General features: G+C 44.1%; 3 protein-coding genes and 1 pseudogene across 5 annotated transcripts in view; 1 reads left to right on the forward strand and 3 right to left on the reverse strand.

The window, feature by feature from the left end:
- Nucleotides 1–10539, reverse strand: part of LOC110085823 (armadillo repeat-containing protein 7-like) — a 65392-nt gene extending 54853 nt beyond the window's left edge. Inside the window, exon 1 of the mRNA XM_078386060.1 lies at nucleotides 10414–10539. The gene's annotated coding sequence lies outside the window, so the exon portion shown is untranslated. The remainder of the gene's footprint in view (nucleotides 1–10413) is intronic.
- NT5C (5', 3'-nucleotidase, cytosolic) lies at nucleotides 1366–6695 on the forward strand. Its single transcript, XM_072990567.2, has 5 exons — nucleotides 1366–1787; nucleotides 3043–3143; nucleotides 3243–3303; nucleotides 4606–4720; nucleotides 4808–6695. Exons 1-5 carry the CDS (start codon nucleotides 1599–1601, stop codon nucleotides 5011–5013), a joined length of 672 nt encoding a protein of 223 aa, XP_072846668.2. The 5' UTR covers nucleotides 1366–1598; the 3' UTR covers nucleotides 5014–6695.
- Nucleotides 4900–8678, reverse strand: LOC110085803 (armadillo repeat-containing protein 7-like; annotated as a pseudogene). Its single transcript, XR_013540955.1, has 3 exons — nucleotides 8673–8678; nucleotides 7382–7552; nucleotides 4900–5829 (listed from the first exon to the last, which is right to left on the reverse strand). The product of XR_013540955.1 is annotated as an armadillo repeat-containing protein 7-like (transcript).
- Nucleotides 10540–13722: 3183 nt separating the features above from the next.
- LOC110085801 (E3 ubiquitin/ISG15 ligase TRIM25) lies at nucleotides 13723–24681 on the reverse strand. Of its 2 annotated transcripts, XM_020806278.3 has the most exons (6): nucleotides 23108–24681; nucleotides 21419–21514; nucleotides 19746–19979; nucleotides 17906–18068; nucleotides 16989–17051; nucleotides 13723–16057 (listed from the first exon to the last, which is right to left on the reverse strand). In XM_020806278.3, the coding sequence occupies exons 1-6, from the start codon at nucleotides 23693–23695 to the stop codon at nucleotides 15519–15521; spliced, it is 1683 nt and encodes a 560-aa protein (XP_020661937.3). In that variant the 5' UTR covers nucleotides 23696–24681; the 3' UTR covers nucleotides 13723–15518. The 2 variants fall into 2 exon arrangements, with proteins under 2 accessions (XP_020661937.3, XP_072846670.2); XM_072990569.2 differs by lacking the exon at nucleotides 21419–21514.
- Between the last annotated feature and the right edge of the window lie 308 nt (nucleotides 24682–24989).

Below are 24989 nucleotides of genomic sequence, written 5' to 3' on the forward strand. Positions count from 1 at the left end.
GCACGTTCTTCTACTAGCGCACCTCCCCGTGAGGTACACCTAGAAGATTACCTACGCGCCTCAGACTGTCCCTGACTAGACCCCCCTTGCTCTGGGCACACTTGCCAAGGCTTTGCTGGACCACTGGACAACTGGACCAGTCGTATCCCACACGCTGGACACCAATCAATGTGACAGACCCAGACCTACTGGGATCTGTCACACAGTTATACTAAGCTGCCACCAACCATTCCCTTTAAGAAGTCACACAGACCAGGGATGGATTTTTAAACAATAAAAAGAATAAGGTTTATTTACATACACACAGGGAAAATCAAATGATTAGGTGAATAAAATAAAGTAACGTGGCTTATTCTCACACATACAAGCATACAGTTTGGTTCACACAGAACCCTTAACTTGAAGCACAGACCCTGAACCTATCAGTTCTGGCTAACCAACAGACACCTGAACCTATCAGGTTGGTACTCTGACACACAGAAGTACCCTGTCTGACACACAGACTCCCACAACAGCTTCTTCTTCCCAGCTGCTGCTTCGTCACAACCCAGTGTCTCTCAGCATCTCATAAACTCTCCACACACGCTTCACATATTTATACAGTACAGCCCCTCCTCCTGATGTCCCGCCTTCCACTCCCCATAGGATGGAACTTTCCCTCCAAACCCATGACAGACAGGTAACATCAGTGCTGTATGTAACACAGCCACCAGGCCTTTGTGCCACAGGAAGGCTTGGGAGTTGTAATGCTGGTGCTCCATTCGTTGCCTTGTTCCAAACGGCACAACAAGCCTAAGTTAATGCACTACTCGTGGGGGTCCTTCTACAGACTCTTCTTCTCACCCTTGGTTTTTCCTACCCCAGTATTGAACAAACACAACACACATACGCGCGCGCGCACAGACCCCATTTTATGCTGAGTCAGTGTGAGTCCTGGCGCCAGCTGGGAATGAGCAGAGAGAGGCACCTGGGCTTTCAATGCCACTTCACATATAAAAACCGGATCTTTTCCTTCTCCAGTTCTGTTTGCCCTCACCTGGACAACTGGAGAAGTACAGCAGCCCTCAGAGACTCCAACCAGGGCCCTGAGACTGGGCCACTTTCTTAGCTCCAAGGGAACACGTTAATGTCGAGTAGCACGTGCGGGAAAGAAAGGCCTCTTGGGCTGGGTTTCCTTCGCCCTTCCGCTTCCCTTCCTCTCTTCCTCGTCCCTCCCCGACCAGGCGCTTGTCCCGGCGAGCCCTTGCCCTCCTCTGCCCTTTGCTCTGACTTCCCCGGATCCCCCGTCCCGGCCCTCAGCGGCCCGCCCACCGCCTTCCCCCGGGCGCCTCCCCTCCCTTGAGGCGCAGCGCGGCGTGTAGGGCAGGCGTGTGTGTGTGTGTGTGTGTGTGTGTGTGTGTGTGTGTGTGTGTGTGTGTGTGTGTGTGTGTGTGTGTGTGTGTGTGTGTGTGTGTGTGTGTGTGTGTGTGTGTGTGTGTGTGTGTGTGTGTGTGTGTGTGTGTGTGTGTGTGTGTGTGTGTGTGTGTGTGTGTGTGTGTGTGTGTGCGCGCACGCGCGGGCTCCCGGGGGTGTTTCGGCCTCCTTGTCCGTGGGGGCGGATGGCGGGGGACTCAGGCGCCCTTCCGCTCCGGGTCCTGGTGGATATGGACGGGGTGCTGGCGGACTTCGAAGGCGGGCTGTGGCGGGGCTTCCGCGCGTCCTACCCGGCGGAGCCCCACGTCGAGCTGGCCCAGCGGCGGGGTTTCTCCGCCCGCGAGCAGTACCGCTGCCTGAGGGAGGACCTGGCGGTGAGCCCCCGGAGGGCGGAGGGCCGCTCGTCGGGAAGGGGCCCCCGGGCTCCGTGCCTTGAGAAGCCGCGCCTGGGGGAACTTCGCGGAGGCGCGGCCGGGAGCAGACCCGGGGCGAGCGGCAGAAGGCGCCCGCGGACTCCTGGGAGAGCTCGGTTGCCAGGGCGCGGGAGTTTCCGAGGCAGCTTCGAAAAATTACTTTTTATACTGAGTCGTTTCACCACCACCCCCTCCCCTGCAACGGGACTGGCGGCCCTGTTTCAGGAAGCGGCGATGTGGACTTCGCTTCCTTCGCCCCTCGTGTTCGCGCCGAGCCCAAAACCCGGGCAGGTTGTCCCCATCGCCGCTTTTCCGTGGAGGTTGTTATTTTTTTTAGCGAGAATAGGAAGCGGCGGAACAGAGGGCGCTGAGCCCCTCTCCTGTTTTTGGCCAGCAGAGGGCAAAAATAAATACATAAATCCACAAGTACCTCAGGCAGCAAGAGGAAAATCATGACCTGTTGGACTTTTAAAAACCTCGAAAAAAAATCCTGAAAGAAAATCCCTCAAAACTACTAATAAAATAAATTTATTTTCCGTTTCAAAAAAGTACAGTATTTGGAACTTGGAATAGCCATTACTGTCACAGCTCCTCTATGTTCTGCAGAAGCAAATGAAAAAAAAAGATGATAGAGGAATGTACAGTATAAGCCAGTAGCAGCAAGAGAAAGAATGCCATGTATTAACTCTACAGTCTGAATTACAATACAAAATTCACTTGTGTAACAAAACTCATCAGCATCTACATGTATGTTAAAAATAGCTAACTTGCTACCGTAGTTGTCCCATGACCAGCACAAAAAAGAATTCTACTGGGTCCATTCCTAAATCATTTGATCAAGATACTGGTAATCTAATACACTTTTCAGTGGGGATTTTCAAACTAAGAAGCATGGTAAAAAAAATAGAAAATTAGATTTTAAATGGAAAAAACAAACAAGCATAAGCAGTTATAACTACATTAGCAAATCCTGAGGAAGCACTAAATCCTGTATGTATAAGTAAAATGGTGGGGATTTCCTAATGTAAAAGGTAGATTTGCCATTAGTTATACTTGGTTGTATGTATGGGGTTTGCTTTTGAAAATCAAAATGGTTGTTCAGTCCTGGTGGGTAGGAACCCTCCTCTTATTTCTCCAAAGTTAGCTGAATCTTAAGGTATGTATAAATGCTGTCCAGGGTATTGCATTAAGAAATATAATTCTATGTAATTTGTAGGTGAAGGTTGCCAGCGTGTACGAGTCACCCGGCTTTTTTCTGGGCTTGGATCCTGTTCCAGGAGCTATTGAAGCCATGCAAGAGATGATCCAAATACCAAAGTAATGAACATTTGAAATAAAAAACATTTTGGTATTGGTCCAGATGTTGCCCCTCCCCCTCCCAATTCCATAGTGACTAACAATGCCATGTCTTTTCAGCACTGAGGTATTTATTTGCACAAGTCCTCTACTGAAATACGAATACTGCATACAAGAGAAGGTAAGCCACTGTTTATTTCCACCCATTTTCCTTTTCACCTTCCTTTCTCCAGCTGCAAAGCATCCACTGATACACTGGAATGTAAACAATACTAAAAGAAACATGCTCACTTTCGCTTCTTCTTCTCGCTTCTCCTGCTGCCAAGGGCTGGGCTGGTGTGATACCATAGTGGAATTGTGCTGACTCTGCTGCCATGCTACTGGCTTGGCTGTTCGGATGCTGCAGCTCAGCTGACCTATGACCCAAGAAGCTGAGCTCTTAGGTGGTTAATGCAGAGAAACATCTGGATCCCAAGGTCTGTTTAGTGTGTTATGTAAAACCAATCCCTTTGACTGATAGCAGCACTCAGTGAGCCTTTGAATAACACTTGGTGTAAATCAGCGAAATAGCCTATGAGTGTTTTGTTGGAAAGGGATCAAGTATATTTGCGTCTTATAAAGTATGACATATACCCTGACACACACTTAAATGTACAAATAAATAGTTCATTCAACATGGCACAGGCTTCCTCAGCTAAAAGACACTACTGTCTCATTTTAAACCTTAAGAAGCACTATCCTTGAAAAATATTAAGCCACTCTTTCCAGTACATCAAAGAGATGTAAGCCTAATTCCACATGTCTCGGCCTTGTAATGTCTGCGGCAAAGCATGTATAGCATAAGTGCCTGTGAACCATAGTCCATTGTGTCAGATGTGTGAAGGAAGTGGTCTCCTAAGTTAGTGGCTAGCTGACACAAATAGCCAAGTACAGTAAGCACTTTTTCTTTTAAGTTCACAACTCTTATGAAGATTTTCAATCCACCTGTCAAAGAAACTTAACAGAAAAGTAATAAAATAGCGAATAGCTGCCACGAGAAAACATAGAGGGGGAAAAGAGTCCAGAAGCCAAGGCAACAAAGGACGGAGCCGCAGGTGTGTCACAATCCTATGAAGGTTAGTAATGAAGGTGAAGGAATGTGTGTTCCTCTGTGCATGAGCTAGAGCTCTCCAGATTCTGAAAGGATCTGCCACCCAGACCTGCTCTAAGAGATAGATCAGCGCTGCAGTTCCCTGCGTTCTTATTCATTATGTTCACGAGGACTTCCTCCCAAGTCACTGTATAAAGAGTTGCAGCCGAAATGGTTTGCAGTGTGAGTAAATGCCTTGTGAACATCTTTGGAATATATTTCAGAGTTCCATCAGCTGTGGAGTTGCGCTGACCCTCCTTTCTAATTCCTATATTCCATCGATATTCTCTAGTGGAGATGAGTTTCTTGAAGATGACTCTTTCCTTCTAATATTCCTTTCTTTTCACCCAACAGTACCTCTGGGTTGAAAAGCATTTGGGTCCCAAATTTGTGGAGAGACTAATTTTGACCAGGGACAAGACCGTTATATTGGCTGATCTCCTCTTTGATGACAAGGATGCTGTTAAAGGTATGACAACATGAGGTGTGGTTTTCCTATCCATATTCGGGTGACAAAATGTTTGATCTTGTGGCTTTCCGTTCTGCTTCTTCCTAGGGGTAGAACCTAACCCGAGGTGGGAGCACATCTTGTTCTCTTGCTGCCATAACAGGCATCTAGAGCTGCAGCCTTCTCAAAGAAGACTGGAGTCTTGGGCTGATGACTGGCGGGCAATACTGGACAGCAAACGCTCCAAAGTGAGGCCTAAAGAAAAAGGCGTGTGCTTCAACTCGGAAGTGACATGGGACACCAGCCGATCATAAGCACCTGCGGGAAAGGATCAAGAACAGACTCAGTCAACCAACCCAGAAAAGACATCTCGTTTCTTCAATTTATGTTTCTTTGGAGTACAAAGATTTACCACCTCCTTTTCACTCTGCTGGTTAATGAAAACCCAGCTTCAGTTAAAGCGCAACATTTAATTCCCCCCCCGACTTCCCTTCTGCTCCAATATAATAGCTGCTAATTAGCTTGCAAGTGTTTATACTGTACTTCTACATGACATTAGAATGAATGGATTTCAAGAGGACATCAGACTGCTTAAAATGACATGATAGTGAATTTGTCAGTTCCAAATTCTCCTGAAGTCACTCTTCAAAGCACCATTTCTAGCACGACCTCACCTTATAACTGGCTTTGTCAACAGGAAGGACTGGGACTGTATTTGCCAGGAAAGTCTGCCTGCTTTGAGGCACTACTCCTGTATTTGCCAGGAAAGTCTGCCTGTTTTGAGGCACTACTCCTTGGGCAACGGGATCCCTACGGCAGTGTGCCCGGTCCGGTTCCTGGCCTCCTCCACCCGCAGAGGGGTGCAATAATCCTCAAGGAAGACAGTTGCCAGATTCCGTAGCCTCCTGTTGGCTAACAGGGAGAACCTCTGCATGCACTCGACCACAGGAAGAGTTGTGATCTGCTGCCGAGACTGGGGGGGGGTGTGATCAAGTACATCAGGGTAGTAACTGCAGACAGCACAGTCTCCTCATTGGAACTGGAGAGGCAGTTGACTACAGCAGTGACCCTGTCTGCCTCCAAGATGTAGTCTTTGTTGATTTTATCCAGACAGAGATTGCAAAGGCCACCTAAAATGAGAACGGGAGAATGAGACAGTAAAGCTACTACCAGCGTTTCTCATTGTCTCATTAACAGTGCCATCTTTACACCTCAAGTAATTTTAAGACATCTTGATTCTTTAATTCTTTCCTCTATGTGCTCAGATCGTCAGCACGCAAATGCAAAGATGTGGCTGCTAAATTCATCGGAGTTTTATATCTACTTAAAAACACTGTTGCTTCCTCTTAATCTCCGGTCCTAAAAGTACTTAATAGGAATTCATTCCCACTGGATTCACAGTAAACATCCAGAGGATCAAACGGTTAATATTAATGCTGGCTATGAAAACAATCCCTCATACAAGAAAAGCTCTCATGCTAAAGAGTCCCGACAGTGGCATGCTGGAATAAGCACATGGTTTAAACGGAAAGCAGTAACAAAGTGCCTTAATCCACTTCTGTTTAGATTATTATTATATTACTGTGGAACTGTCTCCTTGAATACTGTTTTAAAATGCAACATTCAGTGGCTAGACTTTTGTTTATACAAGAAGCTAGCTTTACAACAATCACCCTTGTTTTTATCTTGAGAAATCTCCCCCCCATCAAAAGCAATCAAGCAGCAGCCTTAACACTCACTTTATATCACTGCCCCCGGTTGTATTCTTGGGTTGTGCCATCTTTCTTTATATTTCTGATACCTTCTGATCTTCTTTTGAAAAATATGTCATCTTTGCTTTCATTGGCCCTGCAGTTTCCTATCTGTTCCTTCAGCCTCTCGAGTAGCTCTTTCCAAGATGTGGGATGTTCGGCATATTATAGCACCTTGGAAGGGCACAGAGGCCAATCATGTTGACTGAAGCTTTCAGAAATAAAATTAGTCATTTGCTAAACTATTTCAGATGCTGGATTATTCATAGTGGCCAGAATCCTGTTACAATAACATACTATAAACGAGAAATTGCATAAGTGGTGTGCATGATCGTTGCAGCTTCGTCACACACTCAGTCACATGACAAACAGGCAAATATTGGAAAAGCTGTTTGTCAAGTCATCTTACCTATGTGGTATTTCACAATAAGGTTTGGGCCAGTGTCACCAAATAATACAACAATGATAAAGCAATCAGTTTTTTCCACAATGTGCAGATCAATGTGCTTATTTCAGTTTCTGATTTTTTCAAAAAGACTAATACCTGTTCCACTCCTAGAATATTATTTTAGCTTAATAGATAAGTAATTTTCCCCCAGTTATAAAGATATTATTTTGCTTTGGTCAAGTAGGTAGATTTCAATTATAACATTACATATGGTGCTATTGTGCTGAATATGTTTCACACAAATTATCTCAGTAGTCCTTACACATGACTAACACTGTATACACATGCTATATTAAGTGGGGGATCAAAGGCAAAGGGGAGGCTTAAAGGAGGCCATTTTGTGAGTCCACAGCTGATGCAAGTTAGTTCTCAGACTACAATCTTGTGATTACTTACGTAAGGATCTACAGTTCCCTGTGTCCCAACAATGTTTGAAATTCATTCTTAATTCATGTTAAAAATAACTTTAAATGCAATCTTTACCCAGTGCAAATTCCACAAGGATCTCATTGTCCTTTTGAGCATGTCTAGATAGAGGTCCAAAATTTTGAGCTGCCGGAAATGCTCATAGTTCTTTGGGTCATAAGCAAAGTTAGCTAGATTGGCCAGCACCTGCTCCTTGGCATTTGCAACATAACAAAGCAGCTCTTGAAACTAAGAAAGGAGTTAGTAGAGGCATGTCCATTTAATGCAGTGCAAAGGCAACAAGTGACCAATAAACGGTACTTACCAGAGCTCTATTTCACCTGGAATTCAGTGACAAAGGCTTGCAGATATTCAAGCCTTAGTGCAAATTACAGGGAATGTTTTCTAATGGATCCATGTGTTTTTTAAATGTCACCCTTACTAAATAACTGCCAAATCACAGTTTTCATATATGCTCACCAAATGCATAGATTCCTTGTTTTGGGAGAACAGCATGATACAATGACACGTATCCATGGTATGGATCTTCATGGATCCATAGGATTTCAACTCAGGATCCTTCTGAAATCACCATAGAATCATATGTTTCACCTGTGCACACAGATGGAACTGTAAAATTCACAGATCACTTGCTTCGTGGGGCCATTATAACTTAACATGAGCCTCGTGGTGTAGTGGTTAAACTGCTGTCCTGCAGCCAAAACTGCTCACAATCGGGTTCAATCCCAGGTAGCGGCTCAAGGTTGACTCAGCCTTCTATCCTTCCGAGGTTGGTACAATGAATACCCAGCTCGCTGGGGCGGCAATGTGTAGCCTGCATAATTAAATTGTAAACCGCCCAGAGAGTATTTGAAGCACTATGGGGTGGTATATAAGCAGCACACTCTGCTTTGCTTTGCTTTTAAAAACATGGATCCACATTACAAATACACATGGATTCCGTTTATATTTCTGCTCAAAAAATGGATTTCCTATCATTCTATGGTAATATTTTGGCTAGAAAGTCAACTTTTCTCTTTGTTTCTCCCCTCCCTAAAGCGCATTCAGATGTATTCGCACAGAGCAGACGGTCCCCTTGCCTCCTCGTCATAACATGCTTGTTGTGTCATGTGAGAAAATGCCTTCAGTAAGGCTGTTTCTTGAGCTGGGTTCCACAAACCTACACCAAGGCACGGGGAATGTGTCTTGTCCCTGAAAATGCAGGGGTTCAAAACCCCTGGGAATCCTGCAGCCTGCTATGCTGGAGAGGAGAAACAGCTTATGCCCTGTTAACCCTGTAGCATGGTCAGTATGGGGAACATAAGCAGCGTCCTCATTTGGTCACGAATGGCCTACTATGACTTCTGACCTCCATGTCTCACCGCAGCAGCACAGAATCTGTTTGTGCATTATTACATACATACACAGTTTAACTCCAATATCATTCTCATTCTGTCACTTTTAATGGAGCCTCCAAATCTGTTGGATTGCAGCTCCCATCAGCATTGGTCACATTTGCTAAAGCTGACGGAAATTGCAACAAGATTTGTAAGACCTCACATTCTTAAACCTGAGGATTTCACAAGTAGAGATGGGCACAAATCAGAAAAATTATGATTCGTTTTGATTTGTGGTTCATCAAGGTCAGTGAATCACGAATTACAAACTTACGTTTTTTTCCTGACAAATTGACAAACCAATTCATCAATTTGTTTTTGACTTTAAAACCCTATAAAATTGCCTCCCAAGCACCTAGAGTCACCACATTCACAGGGAAGCTTCCCTGACTCTCTTCTACAAACCGTGCAAAATTGGTGTGGCTTGGGTTTCAGATATCCGAGTTATTCACCCACAAGGAGGGCCCCCAGGTAAGTCCACTCCCCCCTTCGGGAACCTAAAAAAAACAAAGTCACAGAGAAGCTTCTATTGACTCCCCTCTACCCAACCTCCTAGGATTCATACATCCAGGTTATACGCCCACAAAATAAGTCCCCCTAGAAAAGTGTTTGTTAGCAGCTGGCTTGTGTGTGGTTTGCCTGCCCTCTTATGACCTCAAGATAATTTTATTTAAAAAAAACAGAGAGGGCTGATTAGATATGTTTACCACTCAAAGCTTTTACTATACACAAAGATTTAATTCCCCAAATTCAATATTCCATCATAGCCTCACCTCAACTTTTGGCCAAGATGACTTGGAGTTTTTATTTTCCTCCCTCTGCAAACCCGTGCCCCCCCCCCCCCTTCTGCAAAGCCCAGCCTGATGAAGAGCTCGGCCCCACTCAAACGCTGCATGGTGCCTAGAGAGTCAGGAGGCTTGGGTTCAAAGCCTTGCCTAGCCAGAGAAACTAATGGTGGAAGGCATGGGTAGGGGGGCTATTTATATATCACCAAAAAGGAGGAAAGCCTTGGTTATTCAAGCAGGCCTTCCCTCCAGTCAATTAAGTCTTTCTCCTTTTTTCTTTTCTTTGCTATTCCATCTTGGTAATCCTCTCTTTAAATTAATTGTTTTAAATTGAAATTGTAATTGTAATTTTATGATTTTATATATTTTTATACTGTTCTGTTTTATTTTGTAAGCCGCCCGGAGTAGACATGGTCTAGAGGAGTGGGGTAAAAATCAAATAAATAAATGTCTCGAGGGAGGATCGGTCAGGGTAACACAAGCACATTCAAATAGCCTTCTTGACAGATGACGGGGTTGCAGGCGGTGGGTTGAGAGAGACCGACCGGCACTAGTGGTTCAGAGGAATGTCGTTTCTGCAATGCCCTCGTGCCCTCAGCCGCACAGAAAAAGAACTGCTGTTCTTCAACAGCATCTTTCATCATCCTTAGCCATGAGAGATGATCAGAGCTTCAGTTCAATCCCTGGAAGAGCCCAAGTTGCTATCTCATTGCTACCTACACGGAGCAGTCACAGTCACACACACACACACAAAGAGAGAGAAAGAGAGGGGGGGGGAGTTCCCTAGTGCTTGGAGCTACTGAAGGATCCTCTTTCCTCTTACCTCGAAAGCGGAGGACTCCGAGTCTTGGGGTAAGATCCCACCCTCACCCCTTTCCCGACCTTCTCTCGATGATCCCGATCCTGTTCCCCAGACGATCCTCCTTACCTGTGGCTGATAGGGGAAGGCGGGCTCTCGCTCTCGCTCTCCCTCTCCTCCACCCCACCTCAGGCGTCCTCGTCCCGCAGCGCCTTCCTTCTTCGTCTCTCTCGCTTCTTGGCAGGAGGGCCCCCTCCAAGCGGCTGCCGGACGTAGGAGGAGGAGGAGGAGGAGGAGGAGGAGACGGCGGTCGGTCGGTCGCTCCCTCCCTCCCGCCCTCCTTCCCTCTTTCCTGCGAAAGAAAGAAGCCCGGCGGGGAGGAGCGGGCGGAGGTCGAGCGGCGAGTCAAGAGGTGCCTCCTTTTGGGTCCTTGGTGGGGAGGGAGGCGCCCTTCCAGCCTTCCCGAAACCCGATCGTTAGCCAATCAGGAGGTGATCGGGGTGTCCCGGGGCGTTTTTATTTCATAATCATCATAAGGATCTGAGCACTGCAGAGCTGGAAGGGACCCTGTGGAGCATCGAGGCCAGCCTTTCTCAAGGAGGCACGCTGGGGAATCGAACTCCCAGCCTCTGGCTTCCGGAGTCCTAAAGCAGTGAGCTGTCCAGCAGTTTATACCTGGATGAAATCCACTTCCTCAGCTAAGCTCAGAAAAATACCGAATACCTTCAGGTGGTAAAGGTAGATGTTGCAAAAATTAACAATTCAAACACCTTATAGGCTAATTCCAGTTACCATATTGTCGGAGAAAAAGGAAACACCCACTACAACAGGACTTATTTAATTATTTTTTCTGCAGCATAAAGATGTACGCATGGGTTAATACTGGAACAATGCATCTCAAGAGTTTACAGATGTGCTCTAGCGTTTATATATCCTATTAACATATCACTGACCTTATCTAGTACAGTATAGTTAACTTATTATAACTTTTACCCTAGATGACTTTTACCCTAGTTGACTTCTGCCTTCTTCATTATGTTTATGCTTCTCGCCCTTTGCTGTCTCATCTATAATCTTCCCATGTCAACCTGTTCTTCTTTTCCTTATTTCTTTTAAGGACACATCCTACACATTCCTTTCCTTATGTTAGTAAAAAGGACAGGGTTGATACCTATAAGTTCCTAATATGGGAAGCCCATACAAAATGATACGACTTACACTATGCATAAGCATGAAAGAAAATAAATTTCTTAACAAAGATTTCCATCCTTGACATCAAAGTCAGGTGGTGTCACCAGAAGTGACGGTGAACCTGGTGGAGATATATCCTCATCACCAGTAGAGGGTGAATCCCTATGGCTTGCTGGCTGGCTGTTTGATCCTCTCTCAGGTACTGGGGACCAGACATGGGGTCAAGAAGTAGATGGGGCTGAGGTAAATTTAGGCAAATAGTGACCTGTGGAAGGTAAGTCTCAGTTTGTTTTAGGTTTCATTTTGAAGGGAGCATAAATTCCTGATGTTGTCCAGAAGTGTCCTTCAATCAGTCTTTATATGGGAGTCGATGGACGGTATTGTGTTCTGGGCAAGGACCTTGATGTCCTGCGTAGATGGTCCTTTACATCTTGCATATCTACACAAGCCCTTTCCCTTGTTTATAACTGTGGTTCCTCTGTGTGGAACAGCCAATGAGCTCGCCAGAATTGTAGATGTTCTTAAGGTATAATTTAAATAGAATAATTGTAATACTGAATACATTTGTATGTGTGTACGTGCGCGCATATAGCTAGATACTCACGTGTGTGTGGCTCCCACCCTCCTGGAATGGACCCAATGATTATAATACAGGGCCATATAACAAGATGTTCAAACCTTTTCACTAACTATGTTGAAATAAGGACGCAATCAGGTCTAAAACCACAATTTCCAAGTAAGAAAGAAAAAGCCTGGAAGTCAACAGGCCTCATAATGGTTTCCAGTACAGAACAGGAATTTTTTCCTTATGAACTTTGAAATATTATAGCAATGTATTCTCTGTCTTATTAGGCTATAAGCCCTTGTTAATTTTTACTCTTAAAAGAGTTTATACTCTTGACAAAAATTCTCCTGCATTTCAGAATGTAACTGAAAACATTATTTTTTATATTTTAACATACTTATGCTCTTAATATTTTTGACTGTATAAGCTCCTATATTTTCATTTTTTTCTTTTGATTCATATATGACTAAAGTTTTTGTCTCGACTTTGTATAGCTATAAGTTTACAACTGAAATGTACAGTATTTTCTGACTTAAATATTTGTCCAAAGCTTCCGTTTAGTTTTTATGGATTTTTAAAAGTATTTTAAGCCTATAGTCTTTGTATAACTGTATGACTTTTGGATTTAAGGATATGAGCCTACATTTCCCCTTCAACTGTAAGACTGCCTTTGATATTTTTGGGATTTGTTATTTTAAATTATGGAACTAAGACATGTTGTAAATAAATAGAATTTGTATAGAATTAACGAGTTCTGGAATTGCCTGGAATTATTACATCAAAAGAAAGTCTCATAATGAGATACCCAGATGAGTCTACAAAAACTTGTGATTGCCTGGTTTCTTTCTGGGATCAAACCCTTACAGAGATAGTGTCAGTTATGATGAATCGTAGAATCTGCTCTTTGCCCTGGAGGTCTATAAATCTTTGCAGGACTCAGTTATCCATATCAGGATCTGACAAAAGGGCCTTAAAAGTTAATGTCAATGAGCCTGTCAGAACTCAGGAGACTGTAATGACTTGGAGAGTATTCCAGCTACTCAAATCAAGGGACTATCTGGACAAGAGTTTGTGGTTCAATTGAAAAGTCTGTCTCTTTCAGAATAATATTTCTGGGCTTGTAACCCAGTTCCATGCTATTTAAAAAAAGTTCAGATGTAGGGGCAGAAACAATATCAGGGTGTGTTAGGTTTCTTGGGATCATTCAGAAGCCTGGTGTTCCAATACATCACAATCCACTAGAAAAGCCTACTAGGGACATTGGCAGGTTGTACTATAGAGAAGTGACTGTGGGGATCAGCTGTCCAGTGTCAGGCAAACATGGGAAAGAAGGAACAATAATACAACCGTACTTTCTCAGACATGGACCAAGGCAAGGAATGTTTTGCGTGTAATAACTGGTATTATCTTCTGTAAATATCCTGGGTGTGTAAACAGCTCAGAATGCTTCAAGGCACATACTCTCAATCAGTGTTTAGAGATGTGGCCATAATCCTATTTGTTTACGTGACTGTGAAAGGGAAATCATGCAAGTGTTCATCCTGCTGTTGCACAACCAATCATATAGGTTGTGCAATTGAACACACAACCACTCACATGAAGGGCAGCTGGTTGGTGAGGCACAGGGAGAACTGCATGATTGCCCTTGAAAGCATGCTTTTTCGTAATGGGTTATTTAATTATTTTATTTTATTTTATTTGTTTAAACATATACCCCTCCCATTTAGTGGACAAGCCACTACTCTGGGCAACTTCCAGGAAACAACAAAAAAATATACAGCAGTTTTAAGAAAATGAACGTATAAAAACAAAAACCATGGACTAGCATAAACTCACTACATAATTAATACTAATTAAAGTAGAGATGAGGAAACATATGGATCTCCCCAAGCTGCCAGATTGCAACTCCCAATCGCCTCTCACCATTAAATGTGTTAGGTAGGGATGGTTGGGAGTTACAGTCCAGCACAACCTGACAGGACCAGACACTTCACAACCCCGAGTTAAGGAGACAGCAGTATTTACAGATGGCAGCTGTCTCGTTTCAAAAGGAGCCCTTGAGTGTATTCACAAATGCAGGTGGCAAATGCCGACCTTGCTAATGGGTTGAGAATTTCAGAGAAAAGAAACTAGATATTCTCCCCATGAAATTCACATTGTGCTAAGAAACTGAGTACAAGAGCTTGTAAGAGGAGACTGAGTAGGTTGCTGAGGCAGGATCAGGACCTCTGTAAAATTGTATGGCATACTGCAGATATAGGCATGGATCTGAACTTGGGACTTGGTCAAATGATACTTTGCCCAGAGTTAGTTATATCCAGTTGTATAACACCAGGCACCACTGGGCTGTGAATAATATGTTTAGGGCAAGGCAAAGAGAACTACGGCCCCTCTAGATGTGGAATTCTTATTTCCTATAAGCCTTAGCCAGTTTGGCCACTGGAGAAATCCAATGAGAGCAAGCAGTTCATCAGCATCTGGAGGGCTGAATGCTTCCCATTCCTGGTTTAAGGTTCCCCACCTCCAGGGCTATGGATGGCATCCTTTGGGTTGATAATACCACTTAATGCATTTAGGAGGAGGCTCATTTTGCCCCTGCCTGGTACCCAGTGGCAAGTCCTGCAGTTGTACCATAAGAATGACTGACAGATCACACAGAGACATTGACCCTCCTTTCTGTAGTTCTCCATAGTTCTGGGGAAAGAAGAAAGTTACTGAGCTGGACAGCCCGTGGTAGATTTGCATCAGAGGTTGCTTTTTTAGCCAGACTAGAGAATAAATAAAGAATAACATAAAACAGGCACCTCTACCTCATGGTTCCTAGCCTCACATCTAATTTAAAACCAGTCAGCTGGGAGATTTTATGTTCTTCTTAAAAAAAAAAAAAAAGAGAGAGAGAGAGAGAGAGAGAAAGGAAAGGCAGGGTGCATGGAGTCCTTCACTGCCCCTTGGGCAAAATATATAATAGGACTACTGTGTCTCAGTAGCAATTTCGACTCAATATAACTCAATTGGCCCACCTTAAGAATGTCTTCTTCCTGAAGATGTTTGGAAACTGTGATTTCAAGAGCATTGTGATGGATTTGGTGGTGGGGGTCTCTATGCCATTCCTCAGACTAGAACCCCCAGGATTATTTGGGGGGAATGTAGGCTAAGTAAAGTGATGGGCATTTGTAGTGTAAATGGTCTTTAAGACAGGAAAAGGACACCTGATACTCAGAGGAGGCTGCTGTAAAAGCCCAGGAAGGAAAGGGAAAGGAGGAGAAGCCCATAAGGTAGCAGACTGTATGGAAAGTCAAGATTTCCCATAGCCAAACAGATGGCTCATCAGTGAGGTATGTAAGTCTGCATCCATGTGACTTTTTAAAAAAACGAAGAAGGAGCCATGCCTTTTCGGCCACAAAAGAAAAGTTAATTTTATCAGCAGCAGCAAAATGCTCCTTGACCTCTAAGGAGCGGTTGGGATGGGACTGACCGCCTACTCTGGATGTTGTTTCAAAGTAATGGAAGCTCCACTGCTTACCATGGCAGCTGGGTAGAGTGGCTCAGTGAACGTCGTTAGGAAACGATAGATGAGGTTCACGGTATTGGCGATGCCATAGAACGTCAGGGAACCAGCCGCGTAGTCCAGCAAGACACCGATGGTCTTGTAATAGTTGCCTTGCACTACGGTCTGGATATTGTTGTGCCAGACAGAGAACTTCACCGAGTCCCACTCCAAGCACCAGGAACTGCTATTCCTACCAATCAGATACAACATACATGCCTTCTCGGTCTGATGCCTGTAGTTGTAAGTGACTCCTAAGCAGAGCCAAGCATTGGAGATATCAGCCTCCCAGTAATGGCAGCCCTCGCATAGGCTGCGGGTGCACAGAAGCTGCGGCCAGTGGTTGAACCCTTGGCTGGGTTTCAAACAGTTCTCCAACAAGATCCCCATGTTTAGCACAGAATGGGTCTCTTTAAACAGGAAGAGCTCCTCGTTGGCAGTGCTAGCATCAAAATTCAGGATGCAATAATCTGTTTAAGAGAAGTGGAAAAAGGGGAGGGGTGTTATAAGAGACCTTTCCAAGAAAATAAAGCAGACTCAAAAATGAAGCTGTTCCAAAACCATAAATTCAATGAATCTAGAAGGCCAATTTTATATCTCATCTTTCTTTCAAAGAGGCCAAAGTGGCTTACAAGTCTTTCCCACCCATTATTATAGTCTCACAACCACCATATAAAAGGTAGGTTAGGCTGAGAGATCTGATCTATCATCCAAGTGAGCTTCGCTACCTAGCTGAGCTGGAATGTAAAGGGGCATCCATGACCTAGCTGGGCTCTCTAACCACTACTCTTGATCAGCAAAAGGCAGGACACTCCACTAATAATTCAATCCAGATCACACATTTATCTTTCTAAGTAATAACTTTGTAATTCATTTTCATCTACTGGGTACTAATTGTATATTATTTATTCCATCTTGGTGGCATTTGTCCCTCTTCCCAAAGCCTAAGTGGAAAATTGCCTGTTTTGTTTTTTGCCCCTGGACACTAACTAACAGCCATCTTGTGAAGTGAATTGCAATAAGAAATGGCAATAAACTCAGCCAAAGACCTCCAGGGCTATGAAGGAACGTGTGCCAGAGTTTTCCAAAGTTCAGGAAGGGGGAACATGGGGCCCATCAGGTGTCACTGGACCCCAACTCCCCTTCAGCCACATTCAACACAGCCAGTGGTGAGACATAATGGGATTTGAGGTCTCTAAGCATGAGATCATTCCTGATACGTTTTATATCTGAATTCTATCAGACTCAGGTAGGAGCTGATTAACTGGGGACCGTCATTTTGATCACACTCTTGCCCTGGTGCATACAAGCGTCACTCTAACAAGACACCAACACGGCCTGCGTTCAGGTTTAAGACTCTCTTGAGGATGGCAAGGAAGAGAGAAATATAACGGCACCTACACTTCAGGAGAGCCTTCCGGTCCATGGGAGGTGGTATCACTTCATAAGGCACCATTGTGATCCCTGGAAAATGGAAGATGCTTCAGGTGTTTGTAATGCACCCTGAAAAGGGTCAAAGCTTGGTGCTGCTAGGTAAAGAGGGCAGACCAAAATCTTGCCCTCCGTCTGTGACACGAACGATCCTGATTTTGAATCCTGATTGACTTGAACTTTCCTCACTTTTTAACCAAGGAGTGAGTGCAGCCACTTCTGGACTCCTCTCTGCTACTATCACTGGCGGCTGGGCTTGGGAGGAGAGGCACTAAGACCAGATAGCAATTCAACACAGAAAGGAGGGGACCGTGACAGCCTTAGGCCTGGCCAGGCACAAAACCTTCTTGCTGATAACATAAACCTCCTGGCCTTAAGCCAGCAAGCTAACACCTGCAACATGATAAGGACCCCTGGTCCTGATTCCACCTTCGGTGACAGATGGGTGATGAACTTTGCCCAGTCCCTTGCTCTCCTTTCCCTTTGAAGCTTTCTTGGCTGGCTCCAGCAAGGGACTTTCCCACATTCCCTTTCAGTCAGGGAAACGTCATAAAGTCAAGGGTCACTGGTCGGGAACAAGGACACGAGAACAACTTGGCGCAGATGGGAAGGCAGCATCTTCTCCTGGGAGCTCCAAACCGGGTTGGGGTGCCGGAAGAAATGAATTTAAATTGATGTAAAGGCCCACATTTCAGGTTCTGAAGTCTCCCTAAGGATCCTTTTTGCCCTGGCAAAGACTTTGCGGGCTATGGAATGAGACTACCCACGCAAAGTGTCTCCCTGCACTGTAGCCCTACAGGTTTGTTACTGTCCTGTTTGGAGGGTGTGTCCACTTGTATTACATCCTAATATTGGTAGTATTATATCTGATCACTCTCCTCACTCACCTTTCTGAAGGACTTTGTTGATAAAGCAGAGCCCAATCATGGACATTTGGGATTTCAAGTCCGTCAAGGTCTGTTTAAGCCCTACAAAACTGGTGGGTTCCTCACATTTCAGACCCATCAAAGCTTCTGTGCAGCCAGACATTGATTTTGTCTTTGGGAAGTCCTGGAGGAACAAACAGGTTTTATAAAAGAGATTAGAATTCACCAAAGTGGGTTAAAAACACACACACACACACACACACACACACACACACACACACACACACACACACACACACACACACACACACACAGAGGAAGTCTTGGGAGTTGTAATGCTGGTGCTCCATTTGTTGCCTTGTTCCAAACGGCACAACAAGCCTAAGTTAATGCACTACTCGTGTGGTCCCTTCTTCTCACCCTTGGATTTTGCTACACCAATATTGAACAAATACTGTACAACACATACGCTCGCGCGCGCGCACACACACACACACACACACACATTTTATGCTGAGTCAGTGTGAGTCCTGGTGCCAGCTGGGAATGAGCAGAGAGAGGCACCTGGGCTTTCAATGCCACTTCACATATAAAAACCGGATCTTTTCCTTCTCCAGTTCTGTTTGCCCTCACCTGGACAACCGGAGAAGTACAGCAGCCCTCCAACCAGGGCCCGGAGACTGGCAATCCTATTTGTTGTATGTACTAAGTTTCATGATTTATAGTCATTTTATATAAATGGAATGAGGCTGCAACAGTGAACCCAGAAAGCAGATAAGTTGCCTTTTAGGAGCACCAAACACTTATTTATATAACATTATAATTACATGGTGTCAACTTGATTCTGAATTATGGCAACCCTTCCCACAGATTTCTAGGCAGAGACAACTCAGAAATGGTTTATCATTCCCTTTTTCTGGAGGCACCCTCTGACTTCTCAGCTTGCCCCAGGCTAAAACACCATGGCTTTTCTCCTGGGAGGCACAGTGGAGAATGAGACTCACAGCCTCTGTCTCTCTGCCTAACTCACCAAGACATTGATCTATCTATCCAAGCTTAATTTCCTCTTGAAATAAGCACATCTCCGGCAGGCAAGAGCTTTAGTCTCAACTCCTTGCTACCTGATCCTTTGAGTGCACGGATAGCCAATTGTAATCTTACTGATGGTTTTGCCCTATAGTCCCTCATGGAGCCTGGTCAGCAGTCAGCAGTGACAGATTGTGGAAGCTGTAGTGCAAATAAAATAAAATAACAAATAACAAATAAAAATAAAATAAAATACAATAGATTGGGCGAGTACTGCCCAACCATTTTGACCGGACATCATTTCCAGGGACCAAATCAGAGATGTGCTGAGCACTACCCAATTTGTCTGCAGATGAACAGTTTCTGTCAAGATATGCATTCAATGAAGGACATGGGGGAAGTGGGACAAAATTTCTCTATTTTGTTTTTTGTCTAGGTACCACAAAGCATGGTGTCAAATTAAATAATACAGTTAGCACATAATCAGAAGTGTAGATCTCTTAAGGGATAAAATAAATTGATTTATCCAAACAGAAGGTTTCCTCTCTGTACATCACAACTTGGTTTGGTTTCTTTCTTTCTTTCTTTCTGATTGGTCAGTGGGAGGTAAACATGGGCATGTCTTTGCAAGTGTGATTACAGAGCATGGCAGCTTCGGAGAACTCTGTCTCTGGGAGGATAATGTTTTATCTCCTTCTAACTTGAGACACTTGTATCATGCCTCATATGGTCCATTTCTACAACAATGTGCTTGGGCTGCTAGACTCCACCACTAGATGCAGCAGTGGTCCTCAAACTGTCCTTGGACCACAGAGTGGGAGAGAATATAAGATACCTGCAAGAACTGGTGGTCACTGGGGTCATCAATAAGTGTTGCCAGCCAGAGATTCTGCTTTCTGAGAGCCACCAGTTTCTCTTGCCTGTGCTGAATGGAATTTCCCATTCTGACCAAGGCTGATCTTTCTTCTTGGTCTATAAAGTCCATCACTTTAGTCTGTAGTCGTTTGATCTCTTTTAAAACATCCCCAAAGGCCCGGTTCACTTCGTCTCTGGCAGTCTTCGCCACTTTCTGAAAGGGAAAAGGGAACACCACCAAACACATCATATTTTCATCTATTGTCTGTCTTCATTTTGTACCTCTGCAGAAACATGCAGCTTGGAAGCAGTCAGTTTGCCAGGGAATTAATGCTCAATCTTACTTTGATCAAATGCATGGATTTTCAGCCTTCTTCAGAATGACCAGACTCGGCTACTAATGAAAGCAGCTATATGTACATAAGTAATGCCAGCTCTTGGAAACAATACTTTTTTGGACAATAAAATCCCACAGCCAGGATGGTTGATGATGATGCTAGCTGGAGGCTTCTGGGAACTGCAATCCCAAAATAATAATAATAATAATTTCCCCAGAATCTGTTTAGGATACAACATTGTTTCCCCATAAAAAAACAACATTTTGCTGCATTCAAGACTGTAGAGAAAGCAGCTTCTTAGATAGGCAGGCAGACAGACAGAAAGATTGTGCCAAAGGCCTTGGCATCTATTTATGCCTCTAGATGTCCATTGACATTTATGTATATGGCCTACTTTAGCTGTCTCCCTTCCAAATCTCCCTCTCCTTCTTTCCGTGCCCCCTCTTTATAATAGCTGCATGGAGTTCAGTGACAGAATATCCCGAGAAGGTGCAATGTTCTCACCCTAGTTTTTGTGCTGCTATTTCTGGCATCAGGATTGTGTGTATTATTGTTTTATGGAGAGATTGCCCTCTCTGTCCTATGGAATGCCAAAGGGCAAGGCTGGGAGAGTGTTGGATGCATCCTATTAGGAAATGAAGGAGATGTTCTGGATGGCATGGCTGGGATCAGGGATGGTGTCGCCAGAGTACAAGTGAAGGCATAGTGTCTGGATTTGCAGCAAGATCCTGTTCCTGTCTCTACATGCATGCTGTGTGTCTATCTTTTGTCAGCAGTTGTTTTAAGTTGGCAGGCCATCCGTAAGCAAGCACAGCCTGCCACCTAAAGCCTGGGAGAGGGAAATATTTGTGTCCAGTATGGGCTATTGCTTGTTGATACATATAAGTACTCTCAACTAGGAGTTATGCATGATAAACAATGGTATTCTGTCATTTCCCCATCACCACCATTGTTTGCTTCTGTCTCGTTCTGTGTTGTTCCTGGGTAACATGTTTCCTCTGTCAATTTGTTTTTCCATAAGTTGAAGTGGTGCACTGTAGCTTAAGAAGTGCCTGCAATTAATCCTGCATAGCCAATTGAGAGTTATTCGGAAAGCTCTTCTGCAACACCTCACAAGGAAAAGTTTCTTTCTGCTTCCTATTAGCCTCGGTTCTAGCAAGTGGCAGAACTAGATGTGAGGGGAAAGCACATGTTCCTTAGGGATGTGTTGGCCCCACTCACATATAAATTTGGGGGTGGTGGTCCTCACAGACTTTGTGTCACTTTGTTTAGCTGTGTGCCACTTCACTGAGTGTATCTTAGAAACTATTCTCACCACAAGGTAGTTCACTCTTCCTCTGTGCTTCCTACTGTCTGCTACCAACATGAAGATCTGGTTTCCCACATTAGCGTGTGTTTGTCTGACCTCCATCTGGAAAAGAATCAATTAGGACATGGAAGCATCAACTGGGAAACTATTATTTTACCCATCTCTTTTAAAGACACCCTCTACATACTCTTGTGATTACTTAGAGATCAAATGTGTCTTTGAATTGTACCCAGTTTGGTGAATGCCACAGCAACAATGGGAAACCTGGCAACCTTCAAATGTTGTTGAACTAAAAAACAAACAAAAATGTGCAACATGGCAGACAAGCTCTTTCTCAGAAATATTATTTACTTATGTACTCAATTTACCATATTTTCCCATGTACACTATAAGACAATATTTTTCTCCAAAATATTTAGATTAAAAATTTAGGGTCGTCTTATACACAGAAGGAGGAGGGAGGGATCAAAGCAGTTTGATCCCTGCTCTCCCCCTCCACTTTCTTCCCAATAAAGTGGAGGGGGAAAGCAGGAATCATCAAAGTGACTCATCAAAGCGATTGCTGCTTTCCCCCTCCACTTTTTTACGAAGAAAGTGGAGGGAGAAAGACTTTCCTCACAAGAAAGCACTTTATTGTGAGGAAACTGCTTTCCCCTTCCACTTTCTTGCTAAGAAAGTGGACGGGGGTAAGCAGGAACCACAGCACTTTGATCCCTGCCTTCTCCCTCCACTTTCTTGCAAAGAAAGAAATTCTGGGTTAGAAAAGGTGGGAAGGCTGTCTTATACGTGGGGGTGTATTATATACAGAAAAATACGGTATATATTAGCCAATAGTTAATCTGGGTGGTGTACACTGCAATGCTTCATGATATTGGGAGGTTTGGGAGAGAAGACAAAAAGGGGGACATCTTTATTCCTAGCATTTCTCCCACCTATCATCAAACCCCCCCCCCCCGTTTTCTTGTCTGAAATATCTACAGTATGTGAAAAAATATTTTATGATTTTTAAGGTTAAAAAGAGAGAAAAAGGACAGGCTGGGAAATGTCTGGATATGCAACACATGTGAAGGCGGCTGATTTCAATTGAGATACCCTGAGGAACACAGGAAGTACAGTTCACGGACTGCAGAGTGAATTCCTGCCTGGGAGTGCACTGGTCGACCAAAAGAGCAATGAGCTGAGGGTGGAGTTTGCCAGTGGGAAGAACAGGAAAGAAAGAGAAAGAAGTGTTTCCTCTGCTAGAAGATGCTGTGATGTCTGTTAACATGAAGAGATGACTGCAGACAAATTAAGAGACGATATAGTTAGATATAGCTATTTGGCCATGACGGTTATAGTATTAGTGGCCATATGTCTTTGTATATCTGTTTTGCAGGAAAACAAAGGTTGTGTGATTTTGTTCCTGTCCTGCTTGTGTATTTCTGATAGGCATCTGGTTGTCCCCTGCAGAAGCAGACCACGAGCCCAGGTAGGCTTCCGGACAGATCTAGCCAGGCTCTTGCGTTCTTAAGAGTAGAAAAGAGAGCTCTGCCATTGGAAGGCATGGCTGAAATCCAGTTGGAGATGACTGGGTCAGTTTACACTGGAAATTATGTAAATAACACATCCCAGTCATTCTTATATAAGCATATTATACATGCTGGGTTGCACAATTATATGTTACAGCAAGATAAAAAGAGACAGCACCATACTCACTTCTTTCTTTGCTCGGTCCTCTTTTAGAGAGACTATGTCATGGTTCTTGTGCTCCTCCCGGACACACATTTGGCAAATGTATTTGCCTTCCATTTTGCAGAACAGTTCCAGCAGCCTGCGATGTTTCAAGCAGATGCTGGCCTTCAGGTCAACAAGAGGCTCTACCAGCTGATGGTTCTTGAAGGTATTGTCTTCAAAGTGGGACCGGATGTGGTTGTCACACAAGGCAGCCATACACTGCAGACAAGACTTGATTGCTTTGAACTTCCTAGGGGAGCAAAAGTCACATGGGACATCGCTTGAACCTGCAAGCTTCCTTGGCCTCTGGGACTCCTCATGTGTAAATGTCATGGCAATTTCTCCCAAACTTATGTTTTTGCGGAGCTGAGGCCTTGAACTGAAAGGCTCACGACACTGAGGGCAGTAAGGGCATTCCCCAATCAGGACTTGATGGTCCCAGTAATCCTGCAAACAATCCATGCAGAAGTTGTGTCCACAGGCTGTGGTGACAGGCTCTCTGAATACCTCAAGGCATATTGGACACACAATGCTGTCCTCGAGGAAAACAAAGCCGGTCTTCTTCATCATAATGGGTCTTCCGCATTGGTGCCTGCCCTCTGTAATTGGTATAAGTATTTATAATATTATAAATATATATTTACTCAGTTTATACAACTTTTTTTACTCAGTTTATACCACCAACTGACCATGTGTTAGCCCGCAGTGAGAAAATGTAGTTTCAATAGTCATAGATTCACTTAACATTTAACGAAACTCTGTATAAGATATAATGAACATACCTGAAACATTATTTCAAGAAATATGTGGCTTTTAAAACTATATTACACTGCTTAACATAATCGGGGGAAAGCAGCCTATAGATAAAACAAACACCATCACCAACAGCAGTAATTCAGATTGGATGACTTTTAAAAATAGTTAAATGATGCAAAGGTTTCATTGCTAATTTAATCATACATCTCTTTCCTCCCAAAATTCATAGTCATTTGCTCAGAGTTAAGTTTTGTTGTGGCCAGTGGAGTTTACTCCAAGGTAAATGTTCACAGAATTTTAATCAGAGAAAATTTTGACAAGAACAACAGTTATACGAGAGGGCAGCTGTCCTAGTAGATTGGAATAGGGAGTGACCTCCAGATCAGAGATCCATTCAGCTGAATTCCTTAACCAAAACTTTGACAAAGCCTGTAACCCCCCCACACACACACACACACATGATTTTTAAACATTTCTTTTCAAAAAATTAGGACTGGAAGTCTACGTTCATAAACCCAAGCTTCCCTGAAACAACATATGCATTATGCCAGACTGCAAGATTTAACTCGCAGCCATACACATGCTGCTGATCACCTACTCTGAGGTCCTACACCTGCCAAGAATATTTATCAACATAAGGTAAAGGTTCCCCTTGACAATTTTTGTCCAGTCGTGTTTGACTCTAGGGGGTGGTGCTCATCCCCGTTTCCAAGCCATAGAGCCAGCGTTTTGTCCAAAGACAATTTTCCGTGGTCACATGGCCAGTGCGACTTAGACACAGAACGCCTTCCCACCCAGGTGGCCCCTATTGATCTACTTGCATTTGCATGCTTTCGAACTGCTAGGTTGGCGGGAGCTGGGACAAGTGAGAGGCGCTCACTCCATCACGTGGATTCGATCTTATGACTGCTGGTCTTCTAACCCTGCAGCACAGGCTTCTGCAGTTTAGCCCGCAGTGCCACCACGTCCCTTCATTATCAACATAGCACTGTCCAAATTCACAGCTGTATCACTTTGCCTGCAGCAGAGTTCTGTGACACTTTAAAGACTAATTCATTTCTTCATTCAGTCGTGTCTGACTCTTCGTGACTCCATGGACCAGAGCATG

This window comes from Pogona vitticeps, chromosome 2 (assembly GCF_051106095.1).
Source record: "Pogona vitticeps strain Pit_001003342236 chromosome 2, PviZW2.1, whole genome shotgun sequence".
In the NCBI taxonomy this organism is placed as follows: Eukaryota; Metazoa; Chordata; class Lepidosauria; order Squamata; family Agamidae; genus Pogona; species Pogona vitticeps.